This window comes from Talpa occidentalis, unplaced genomic scaffold (assembly GCF_014898055.3).
Source record: "Talpa occidentalis isolate TD23 unplaced genomic scaffold, MPIMG_talOcc4v2.1 talOcc4.2548, whole genome shotgun sequence".
In the NCBI taxonomy this organism is placed as follows: Eukaryota; Metazoa; Chordata; class Mammalia; order Eulipotyphla; family Talpidae; genus Talpa; species Talpa occidentalis.
The window spans coordinates 1-11,043 of NW_023602683.1; the positions used below are offsets into that span (position 1 = coordinate 1).

General features: G+C 39.3%; 1 protein-coding gene across 1 annotated transcript; it reads left to right on the forward strand.

Annotated features, from left to right (window-relative positions):
- The first annotated feature begins 193 nt into the window (after positions 1 to 193).
- On the forward strand, positions 194 to 10,987 carry LOC119253979 (bromodomain-containing protein 7-like). The gene is made up of 6 exons (XM_037521198.2): positions 194 to 353; positions 738 to 946; positions 4,818 to 4,947; positions 5,261 to 5,318; positions 7,864 to 8,008; positions 10,841 to 10,987. The coding sequence occupies exons 1-6, from the start codon at positions 305 to 307 to the stop codon at positions 10,970 to 10,972; spliced, it is 723 nt and encodes a 240-aa protein (XP_037377095.1). The 5' UTR covers positions 194 to 304; the 3' UTR covers positions 10,973 to 10,987.
- Positions 10,988 to 11,043: the final 56 nt, after the last annotated feature.

The window sequence follows — 11,043 nt, forward strand, 5'->3', positions numbered from 1 at the left end:
GCAGAGCCACCTCCGACCGCCAGGGGCCGCCAGGCGAAGCGGGTGGCAGCCCGTGCGCGCGGCGGCCCCTCTCTCCCGCCTGCGCGCCCGCGCTCGCGACCTGCCGCCGCGCTCGGGCTGCGGCCGGGTCTCGCGCGCCGTCTTCTCGAGAGGGGCCTCGCGCCGCCGGGCGCGCGCCGTCCCCCTGCCTCGCGGCGCGGGGTCTCGCGGGCCCCCGCTCCCCTCCGCTCGCCTGGCCCGGACCGGAAGCGGCGCCGCACGGCCTGGGCCTGGCGCGGGGGCGGGCGCCGGGGCCCGGTCGGACATGGGCAAGAAGCACAAGAAGCACAAGTCGGAGAAGCACCTCTACGAGGGTGAGGCCCGGGCGGGGGCGCGGCGCTCGCGGCGGCTCCGGGGGCTTCGCGCCGTCGAGCTCGCCCGGGGCGCTGGGGCGACGGGGGCCGGCCCTCCCGAGCGACCCCGGCCCGGTCCACGGAGGGGCGCGGCCCGCCGAGCGACCCCGGCCCCGGGCGGCGGCGGGTTCGAACCTGGGCCCCGGGCAGGGGGGGCTCTCGTCGGGCGGCGAGGCGCGACCCCGACCCGCCCGGGAGCGTTCCGGGCACCCCCTCGGCGAGTGGGGGTCGCTCAACAGGTGCTGCGGCGGGGCGCCCCCTGCGCGCCCCCACAGCCCCCCGGCGCGCTCTGCCCACCGCCCCGTCGAGCCCGCCGGTAACCGGGGCGCTTTCCTTTTGTTGAAGAGTATGTGGAGAAGCCCCTGAAGCTGGTCCTCAAGGTGGGGGGTAATGAAGTCACCGAGCTCTCCACCGGCAGCTCGGGGCACGAGTCCAGCCTCTTCGAGGACAAGAACGACCATGACAAACACAAGGACAGAAAGCGCAAGAAGAGAAAGAAAGGAGAGAAGCAGGTTCCAGGGGAAGAAAAGGGGAGAAAGCGAAGACGAGTAAAGGTAAACATCGCCTTGCTTCTCCTTGGCTGAGGGACCCCTTTCTAAGCGGCCCCGCCGCCGGCGCCAGCCCGACTTGACTTGATTGTGAACCGCCTGTAAAATCTGACTTGTGTGGAGGAGCAGGGCAGAGTAGAAACGTGAATCATCAGTGAATTGCAGCAAAGCGTTATCATTTTACTCTTAAGACGGTCTCACGCTTAAGGTGAGTGAAGTGTTAAGTTCTCTGATTTTCAGGAGCTGCTTGGAAGGTGCTTTTTCCGCCTAGGAGGAGAAAAAGTGGTGCTTAAGAAAGTTTGTCAGCAACAGTCATTCAAAGTGAAGGGGCTTGTTGGGGTTCCCCTTTGTTGCAAAGTAAATACAGTGCCAAATAGGGAATGAGCCACTTATGTCTTTTAAAACAAAGCTTGAGTCTGTCAAAGAAAGGGTTTGATCAGAGACCTTTAAGGAATATGACACCAGTAATCAAAATAAGCTTTTTCTTAAGCGTTTGCAGCTAACAGAAAACAGGTGACTGCTCAGTCTTGATGTGCCAGATACTCATAATTTCTTTCCAAGAATGATCACCTTTGTACCTGGAATTCTAGATTTCTGCACTGTGGGAGTTAGCCTGTCACTCAGAGACTTATTAAGACAGTCTTGAACATAGATTTCCCTAAGTTAGTGTTCTAGTTTTTCTTCCGTGTGTATATATGATGGTTATGGTCCGTGTGCTTTAAATACAGTGGGAAGGCCCAAAATCTTAAAGGTTCTCTCTGTAGAATTTCTTAACCCTTTTTCTTCCCCAGTTTTCATCGACTTTAGCTAGACTGAAAACATACAGAACTATCTGACATTTTTCTTTCCTTCCCACATTATAAATGCCAAATATGTGTGTATGACTTTCTTGTAAAGAAATCAGGTGGTTCAGTAGTGAATGAAATGGGAAGTAGGGTAGTTTCCTTCAGTCCCTCATAGAGTCTGCAGAGGTAACCAGTTGTTTTGTTTTTTGTTTTTAATTATTACAGTAAAGTAATTCATGGATGTAGTGTGAAAAAGTCAAGAGTGCTCTCTGACTCTTAACACTAAAGTAATCTCCATCCTGGAGTTTTGCTTCCTAAACTTTTTAGCTTTTTCTTTGGAGGTGTATTGCCATTTCTGAATGTAGGTTTTTTTTTAGCACACTTTAATGATTTGTCAGCTGACTTGTTTTACTGACACGTTACAGAAGATGAGAATTCCATTAAGCCACTCTGCTCCCTCAGTTTCCTTCCTTCCTTTCTCCCAGTATATGTACTCCCAGTTCTTGCTTAAATCAGTATTCAGTGTTTAATTATTGTTCACTGGGGACAAATGTCCTACACAGATACAGATCTGATTTTGATCAAATGCGTAATTGCTTTCATTGTTTGGTGGTTTTGCACTGATTCTTCCCAAACTCTAACCCATATGAGTTCCATTTTTCACATGCTCATATATTCTCATTTGAGACGTCTGTCTTGAAGCGCCTTCTCAGACTCTACTCTGGATTAATTGTTCTCTTCCTTTTGCTGCCTCCCTTGTTCTGGTGCAGTATTAACTCCAGGAACTTCCTAAGAAAACATTCATCAGAGGTGTATTTTTGTAAGTTTTTCACATTTGAACAATTTTTTATTCTACCCTCATATAAGTTGATGGGTTTAGTATGTAATTATAGATGGAAAGTTATTTTCTCCCAGAATTATTAAAGCATTGCTCTTTTGTCCTTTGGCTTCCAGATTTGCTGTTGAAAAATGTATTCCATTCTGACTCTCTTAGTCCATTGCCTATAGGTAGTATTTGCCCCCTTGAAATTTTCAGACTCTCCCCGCTTTCTCTTCCTGCTCTGTTTCACAGTGAGAACGCATACCTTCAGCTCTGAGGCGTGTGCTTGAAGCAGTCCTGATGGTACATTCCCTCCACTGACTCTCTTCTCTCTAGAGAAGCCCATTTCTGTATTGGGCTCACAAACTGATCCTCTAATGTGCTTGGGTTTTCTCTCCTCTTTTCCTTCTCTTTGTTTTCTTGTAATCTTCCTTCAAGGAGAGTTCTAAACTTCATCTTCTGACTCTGCTGTGGAGTTTTATTTTAGCTCATATATTTTGAATTTCCAAGAACTCTTTCTTGTTCTCTAAGTGTCCTTGTTTTAATAACATCCTGCCCTTGTTTTTTACATGCAGTATCTTATTTCTCTGAGAATATTGATTGAAGTTTTTTTGCTATCTTGAAAGTTTTCTTTGTTGCCTGCATTGTCTCTGTTTCCCCTCAAGTTCTTCAGTTTGTTTCATCTCTTATGTTAAAAGCATCCTCTAGTTTTCTGTTAAGCCTTTGTAGTCTCTTTGTATTTAATCATGCAGCAAAAAAGTTTAGAAGTAGATTAAATGCTTTGTGCTTAGACAGAGTTTATCTTTATGTAGAGTTACTAAGAGAGACTGGGTTATTTTGTTGGGGATCCCCCAAATATCTACCCTACAGATATTTTCTCTGGGCTTTTCAGTTTCTCCAGAGAAAAACCCTCCCCTCCTGAGAGAAGACTTACCTGGATGCCGATATTTCAGGATCTAGCAGGGGAAAGAGGCTTATCTCCCAGTCCTCTGGGAGCAGCTCTTTAGTTAGCATCTCTCCTAGAATATCTGGATCATATTATCTTTTTTTATAGATGAAAAAACTAAGGCTCAGAGAGGTTAAGTGACTTGCACAAGATCACATAGTCAGTGCCTGAACAAGAACTCAAATCCTGCTCTTAAGAGGACTTAAGTCTGAAAAAGTATTCAAATGAGCATCTCTTTCATATAATACACAGAAGAATAAAATCAGTGCCCTAACAGGCCGAATTTTAGTTCTAAAGCTCCAGATTTCTTGGAGCTAGAGGGAAATCACAGAAGACTTTGCTCAAGAAGTAGCATTTCAAGTGGTCTTTCAGAATACAAGGCATGGCTGTATTTCTGGACTCTATGGTCTGCTAATATTTGTCTAGCCTGTGTACAACTCACATCATCTTAATTATCACTATATAAATACGTAATATAATCTGATACGATGTCTTGCTCTAACCTTTCTCAAAGCTGTTCTGACTGTTCTTGATCATTCACTCTTCAAGATGAATGAGACAATCGACTTTTCAAATTCCTTGGGAAATCCTGTCTTGCAATTTTCATTGGCATTACATTTTATTTATAAGTTCCTTTTGGGAAAATGTCTCTACATTGATAAACACAGTACTATATCTCCTTTAGGTACCTCTTTCCCAATAACCTTTCAATATTGTTTCATAATTTTCCCCAAAAGATATTGGCAAATCTTATTTGGTTTATTCCTAGATGTGTTACCTTGCTTTTGTTAATAGTATTATTTTTCTTTTTTTCTTTTTTTTAAGGATTTGCTTATTTATGCATACAAGAGCTGGGGTACAGGCCAGAGATGTGGGGAGTGAGAGGATTCACCAGAGACAGTGGGGAACAGTACAGGCAGATTGACCAAAGTACACTGCTGAGGGGAGCAGCAGGCGAGTCAGGAGAGGTTGGCTGTGCCATGTGGGTTGCTCCCTGGCTGGCCGGGGATCGAACTCGTGCTGCAGAGGCTGCGGATTGCTTCTTAGTGTGATGCTTAACCCTTGCGCCACCAGGGAGGCCCTAGTATTATTTTTCTAATTGGTTATTCTTGTATTGTAGAAGCACCTTCTCCCCCCCCCCCCCCCCCCCCATGAGGCTGTTATTCTCTCTTCTTCCAGTAGATGGCGATAAAATACATGAAGATTTCATCATTAAGAATTACTTTCTTTTCAGTGGTATTCTTTTTTCACTGAAATTAAAATGATTTTTTTTAAAAGATATTGACTCTAGAGTATCTCTAAATAACCTCTCATTGTCCTATCTAGGAGGATAAAAGGAAGCGAGATCGGGACCGTGTGGAGACTGAGGCAGAAAAAGATCTTCAATGTCAGACGCCTGTAAGATTAGACTTGCCTCCTGAGAAGCCTCTTGCCAGCTCTTTAGCCAAACAAGAAGGTTGGAATAACTTTGAGTAGCTGTCCTTAATGAGAAGGTTGAAATTATTTTAAGAGTCATAGCCAGGGAAAATGACTGGGTTTCTAGCTTTTTTTTTTTTTTTTTTAAACTAAAATTTTATTTTTAAACTTTTGCACAAGACCTTAAATTAGCTTCAGTTTTGAACTTATGTTCTCATATTTCAGCATTTATAAGTGGAATTTCTGTATGAGATACTAAATAATAGATATGCTGAAATCACATAGATAATGAGCTGATAATCTGGAATCTTCCTTTTAAAAACACCCTTTTCCTTGTTTTTCCCTTTCTTTAGAGGTAGAACAGACACCCCTTCAAGAAGCTTTGAATCAACTGATGAGACAATTGCAGAGGTAAGTGCTTTTTCAAACCTTTTATAATATTTAATGATTTGATTATTTAAAGCTACATTTTGTGCTCTAAATCCAAATGTACTGGATTTTAAAGTGAATGATAAACATTATGCTTGGCAATGAAAGTACTCCAAGAAACTGATTTTAGATGTTCTTGTTTAGTTTGTTTTAACTGGCAACTTGAGTGTTAAATAATACTTTTAATGTCAGATTTTTCTTTAAAGTAACTTCTGATGCTAAATTTCTAACCCAAGAGAAAATAATAGATATTTTTATTTTGCTGATAGATGGAAGTGCTTTCTGTATAATGCTTATGCTATGGTTATTCAAAAGCTATTAAATCTAGAAAAAGAAAAAAATGCCAGTAATAGGATTTGTAACCCTCTCTTAAATGCAGAAAATTGTTTTTAAAATTTCGCTATATTAAGCCAATGTTAAGTTCTTAAAATGGAAAAAGCTTAATCTTTCTTAAAAATACTTATTTTGCTGCCTCTTTATTCAGAAATTGAATTTTCAATTCAGAAACATTTACATTTTTTGTAGAGGATTCATGACTAGGGTATGTATTCTAATAATGAACTTTCTTCTCACTGAGGTGTACTTAGATGTCCACCCCAGAACACATCATAAATAATGTTTTAAGATAAAATCTATAATGCTGTCTGTATTCGACACCTATTCAGGTTTGTAATTAAGATGAAATTAGTGTTCTCTCTTCCTTTTTGGTGTTACAGAGAGTTGAACATATTTTATATCTTTAGTATGCTAGAATAAATCATTTCTTATCCCAGGGGAGTGAATGGGTAAATATTGGCATTCCATCTCAGTTAGAATTTGGAACTGTGAAGTGTTTTAGCTGACTTTTAATTTTATTCCTTTTACCATAAGACTAGAGTGATATCACCTTAAAAGAAATATACGTAACAGTGTTTCTCTTGGTCCAAGGGTATTCACATTGTTCAAAACATTCAGGTAATTAAAATCTAGAGTCACAATCATCTGAAGAAAATTCACTCCAAAGAGGTCATCCCAACATGATTAGTATTGTTACTCACACTAACTACTATGGGTAGCACGCATTTGGATATAAGTGGGGTTTTTGCTTATTCTCATTATTTCTTTTAGTCTTACTGCTTAGGGATACCTCTGGGAAGAACAAAGGCAAATTCACATAAACCTGAGTTCAGATTCTGGCTCTTAAGTTTTGTCAGATTTATGACCTAAAACTAATGATTTGGCCCTTCTGAACCTTAGTATCTGCGTCTCCACAGGAGGGTACCGCCACCTTGATGACTTGTGAGGATTACATACAGAATACATCAAGTACCTACCTAATACTAGGCCTGACACATGGTCAAAGCCTTTTAAAAATTGCTGCTGTTATTATTCTTAGACCACTTTTATTATGATTATTTGGAGTAAGAAAGTGGTATGTCCTATTTTCAGAGGGGGAAAAAAATCAGAAAAGTGAATTAATCATATAGAGCATTGGTTCTCAAGCCTATCAAATACCAATGCCAAATAAATACCAGTACCAGTGCTCAACCCCCAAAATACCAATGCCTTGCCCCGCCCTCCTCCTGTAAGAGATTCTGCGGTGTTGGGATGATGTAGTATGTCTAGGGTGAACCTCCCCCATCCCACTGAAATGCTTTAAAACTCCTCTAATGATTCTTATACATAATCAGTTAGTTAAGAGCTTACAATAGAAAGCACTGATTATTTCAAGTTTGAGGGTTTTGAGGAGAATTTTTTTTTAATATTTACTTGTTTGTGCATAGAAGAACTGGTGTGTAGGCCAAAGGTACAGGGGGTGAGAAGATTCACCAGAAGCAGAGTAGGGAGCAGAACAGGCAAATTTACTGAAATACATTGCTGAGGGGAACAGCGGGCAAGACAGGAGAGGTGTGCTGCGCCATATGTGGATCAGTTCCCTGACCAGTGATCAGACTCCAACCTTTGCAGGGGTGGAAATCAGGCCTTCTCAGTGACAATGCTGAGACTTCACCCTACGCCACCAGGGAGGCCTGAGGAGAATCTTTTAATGTCAGGTTTTTGGGCATACTCCACCCGCCACACAGACAGAAACACATATACAAGAGATGTATCCATTGATTAAGAAAATGTACACACAGGTGCAAAGAAGATTATAGATGTGTATCCATAGTTATTGTTTGTGTTCTTTCTTCTGAGATTGCTAAAAATATAGAGTATTAATATCACGAAGGCCAGTTAGTCTAGTCTTTTTTGCTTCGTTTTTCCCTGAGGTGCTACAAATAATTAAGACTACACATTTTATTTTATTTTTTTAATTGTTTTTATTTATATATATTTTACATCATTGTTAAGACTACACATTTTAAAAGATACAAGTAGTGTGTAAAACATCTTAATTAACTTTGTTATCAGTCTTTAAAATCATCCCTGCAATTTTCACTGAAAAACGAGTTTTTTCTACATCAGAAGCATTTCCTCTGACTTGTGCTTCTAGACCACCAGATTTGTTTATAATGGAAATAAAATCACCTTTTTTATATCTTCACAGAAAAGACCCAAGTGCTTTCTTTTCATTTCCTGTGACTGATTTTATTGCTCCGGGCTACTCCATGATCATCAAACACCCAATGGATTTTAGTACCATGAAAGAAAAGATCAGGAACAATGACTACCAGTCCATTGAGGAGCTGAAGGTAACTCCTGACGACTGTTGGGAGCGGAGAAGCACCGCCCTGTAGTAGAAAGCACGTGTCTTCATTCAGTCGAGAGGCAAACTCTTGAATCCTGTCTTTATGCCTGTATTCGGGATCTTTTGCTTGACTTTTTGTTTTCCAAAGAATTAAATTTACTTTAGTATTCAAAATCTTTGTTTTTTTCTGTCTTAGAAAACGCCTTTGAGCTTAATGATAGAAAACAGGATGAAATAAGCCACCTACTACATTGCCTCATTTATTTTTAGAAAAAATTTGAATTTCATATATTCCACAGCAGATTTTCTCCAGCCTTTAATATGAAAAGGTGTTTGATTAGGTGTTTAATTAGGTCAATGTGGGTAAAAGTCATATTTTAATGAAGCTTGAATTACACTCGTTTCTTTTTCTTGTGGATATCTAAGGTGTGAGTGTCTTCTAAAATAAAAACTAAATTGATTTGTCCAGCAGTAGTTACATTTTTTTAGTTTGATGAAAGGCACTTGCTCCCTCTAAGTTTGCTTTTAACTGTGTTTGCTGAACACGTTTTCTTCAACTTTAAGAGGGAAAAACATAAGAGTCTACAGGCCGCCGAGGTGATGTAGGTGCCTAATGTGATGGTTGACGTTTTTTCCATTTGACTAGTTTCAGTGTATATTGACTTCAGAGGTATACCGATCATTAAATAAATGGAAATGTTTTTAAATTTCTGTCCTCAACTGGATTAGATAAAACCTAGTGACCTTTATTTTTTCTGTTTGACCATTATAATGTTCATGGGACCTACAGCTTAATCCTTAGTTACAGAAGAAAAATAAGACTGTAAACATTATCTCTGCTTGGTCTCTTTTTTCCGTGCAGATGTCTATCAGCTGAGACTTAGGAATAATGCCAGTATTTAATTCTATCTTTACCATCAATTTGAGTGTATAGGTAATATTCTACTTACTCTGAAAAAACTGAATTATATTCTCTTGTAATCAGAGAAATGGACACTTTCCCAATTTTTTCTGGTGAAAATTAGTCTAGAGCTGTTTATTTCAGCATATTCCTGACATTGTTGCATAATAGAAAAAGTTTTCATAATTCTTTTTTCTTTGGTGGACAGTTTCCTCTGATTTTCTCTTAGGCTGACAGGAAAGAGAAGTGTGCAACCAGGTGTTTTTGCACAGGTGGTTAATATCATATTTGAAATGAGCAGTGTTTTTGTCTTTGGAGTTTTCTGCGTTACTACATGTTTTCCTAGGGAAAATTCAATAGCCAAGAGCATTATTTACTAGTTAATTCAATAAATAGGCTTAATAGGCTGTGCAAGTTGGTTTTTTTAAATTAAATGAAAAGTACCTAGAAAAGTCATTCCCCTGTTTGAGTGACCTAGTTCCATTACACAAAAGCCTAGCACATTATGGTTAAGATGTATAGAATCTACAAATTGCCTTAACAGATCCGAACTGGAATTAGTAGAATAATCCATTACTCTCTTGCCAGGTATAGGCCCATTTAGTATGAGTGGTAGTCATCTACTATCTCCCTTTACTTGCCTTTCCTCTTCCCAAATATATATTAAATAATTCTTGTGGAAAATGGAAACTTTTCAGAATATCCATAACAAAGATGCTTAACCTTGGGTCCTTTGGGTAGTCGCAGATGAGCCTTTAGTGGGACCAGGACCTCTAAAATTACATGAAAATGTTTTTGTTCAACTCTGTGTATGTACGTGCACGTGCGCATATGAGAGATGGACCCATGGCTTTCGTTAGGGTCTTACAGCTCCAGGACCCAACAAAATCCTGGGTGCAGACTTGGCCAGGAACTGAGAAATCCGCATGTACTTCATTTTAAATTCAATACAGATTTATTGTAACCCTCAAGCTGTCTTCTCATACACTTTTAAGTAAAGTCATTTTATCTATTTTTATTCCATTTCTGTTTTCTAATCTATCATTGCTGTTATTAAGCAGTAGGATTTGGATGGTTTGTTTGGAATTTGGATTTTTATTTTTTCTTGGAGGAACACATTCTTTTGGGGGTGTGTTTGTCTTTTTAACTTAGCATAGCCTTGTTATAATCACTCACATTTATACAATGTAGAAATTACTTAATGATTAAAATATGCTATGGGATTGAGTTCCCTCAATCAGTTTGAAAGTGCATACTTTCAAATTTAAATCAGAAGTACAGTTTTGATAAGTTGACTTGTCCAGTTACATGTTTTAACTCTGAGCCTGTATGGTTTATCTCACATTGGCATGATTTAACAACATTCTGCAAATTGTGTTTAGTTCATAATAGTATTCAAATGTTTAAAAGAAAATTAGTGTAAATGTTTTTATAATTTTGCTCGGTTAATTTGAATTTGGTAGGACATGTCATGGTAATTTAGTTCTGTTCCCAGTTTTCAGTCAAGATCGGAAATAAAATATTTAATTCATAAACGGAAACTGAAAATGTTTTAAAATTATGTTTAATTACACAAATTACTCAATTTTAAGATTATTCCATTTAAATATTCAATAGAAATATTAACATTTAATTATTTTTGTGCAGGAAGATAATACTGAAGAAACCCATTTAGAAATTTCATCTTGGAATTTAAAGTTTTATATAGGAATAGGAATTTGGAAAAGAATAGTGAAATGTTTAATTCAGCAGTATTTGGTTATTGAGTCTTAAAATTTAATTGCTATTGATGTTGTTTACTAAAACAGTGAGCTAAAAGAATAAGAGGATTTTGTATGTTTTTATTTAATTTTTCAAGTACCTATATTATGTCAAACCAGGATAGGAGGATACTTTATTTTGTTTTAATGCATTTCCTCCCTTTTATCTCTACAGGATAACTTCAAGCTAATGTGCACTAATGCTATGATTTACAACAAACCAGAGACCATTTATTATAAAGCTGCAAAGAAGCTGTTGCACTCAGGGATGAAAATTCTTAGCCAGGTAAAGAAAACTCTGTCATAAATAGCTGTTGTCCTGAAACTTAAAGCTCTTTGTTTTTTTGGTCATGATGATAGCAGATCTTATAAAGTACT

Coding starts and splice junctions, on each gene's coding strand:
- LOC119253979 (XM_037521198.2), top strand. CDS start 305: ATGGGCAAGAAGCACAAGAAGCACAAGTCGGAGAAGCACCTCTACGAG. Junction 947..4,817: donor GAAAGCGAAGACGAGTAAAG/GTAAACATCGCC, acceptor TGTCCTATCTAG/GAGGATAAAAGGAAGCGAGA. Junction 4,948..5,260: donor CTCTTTAGCCAAACAAGAAG/GTTGGAATAACT, acceptor CCCTTTCTTTAG/AGGTAGAACAGACACCCCTT.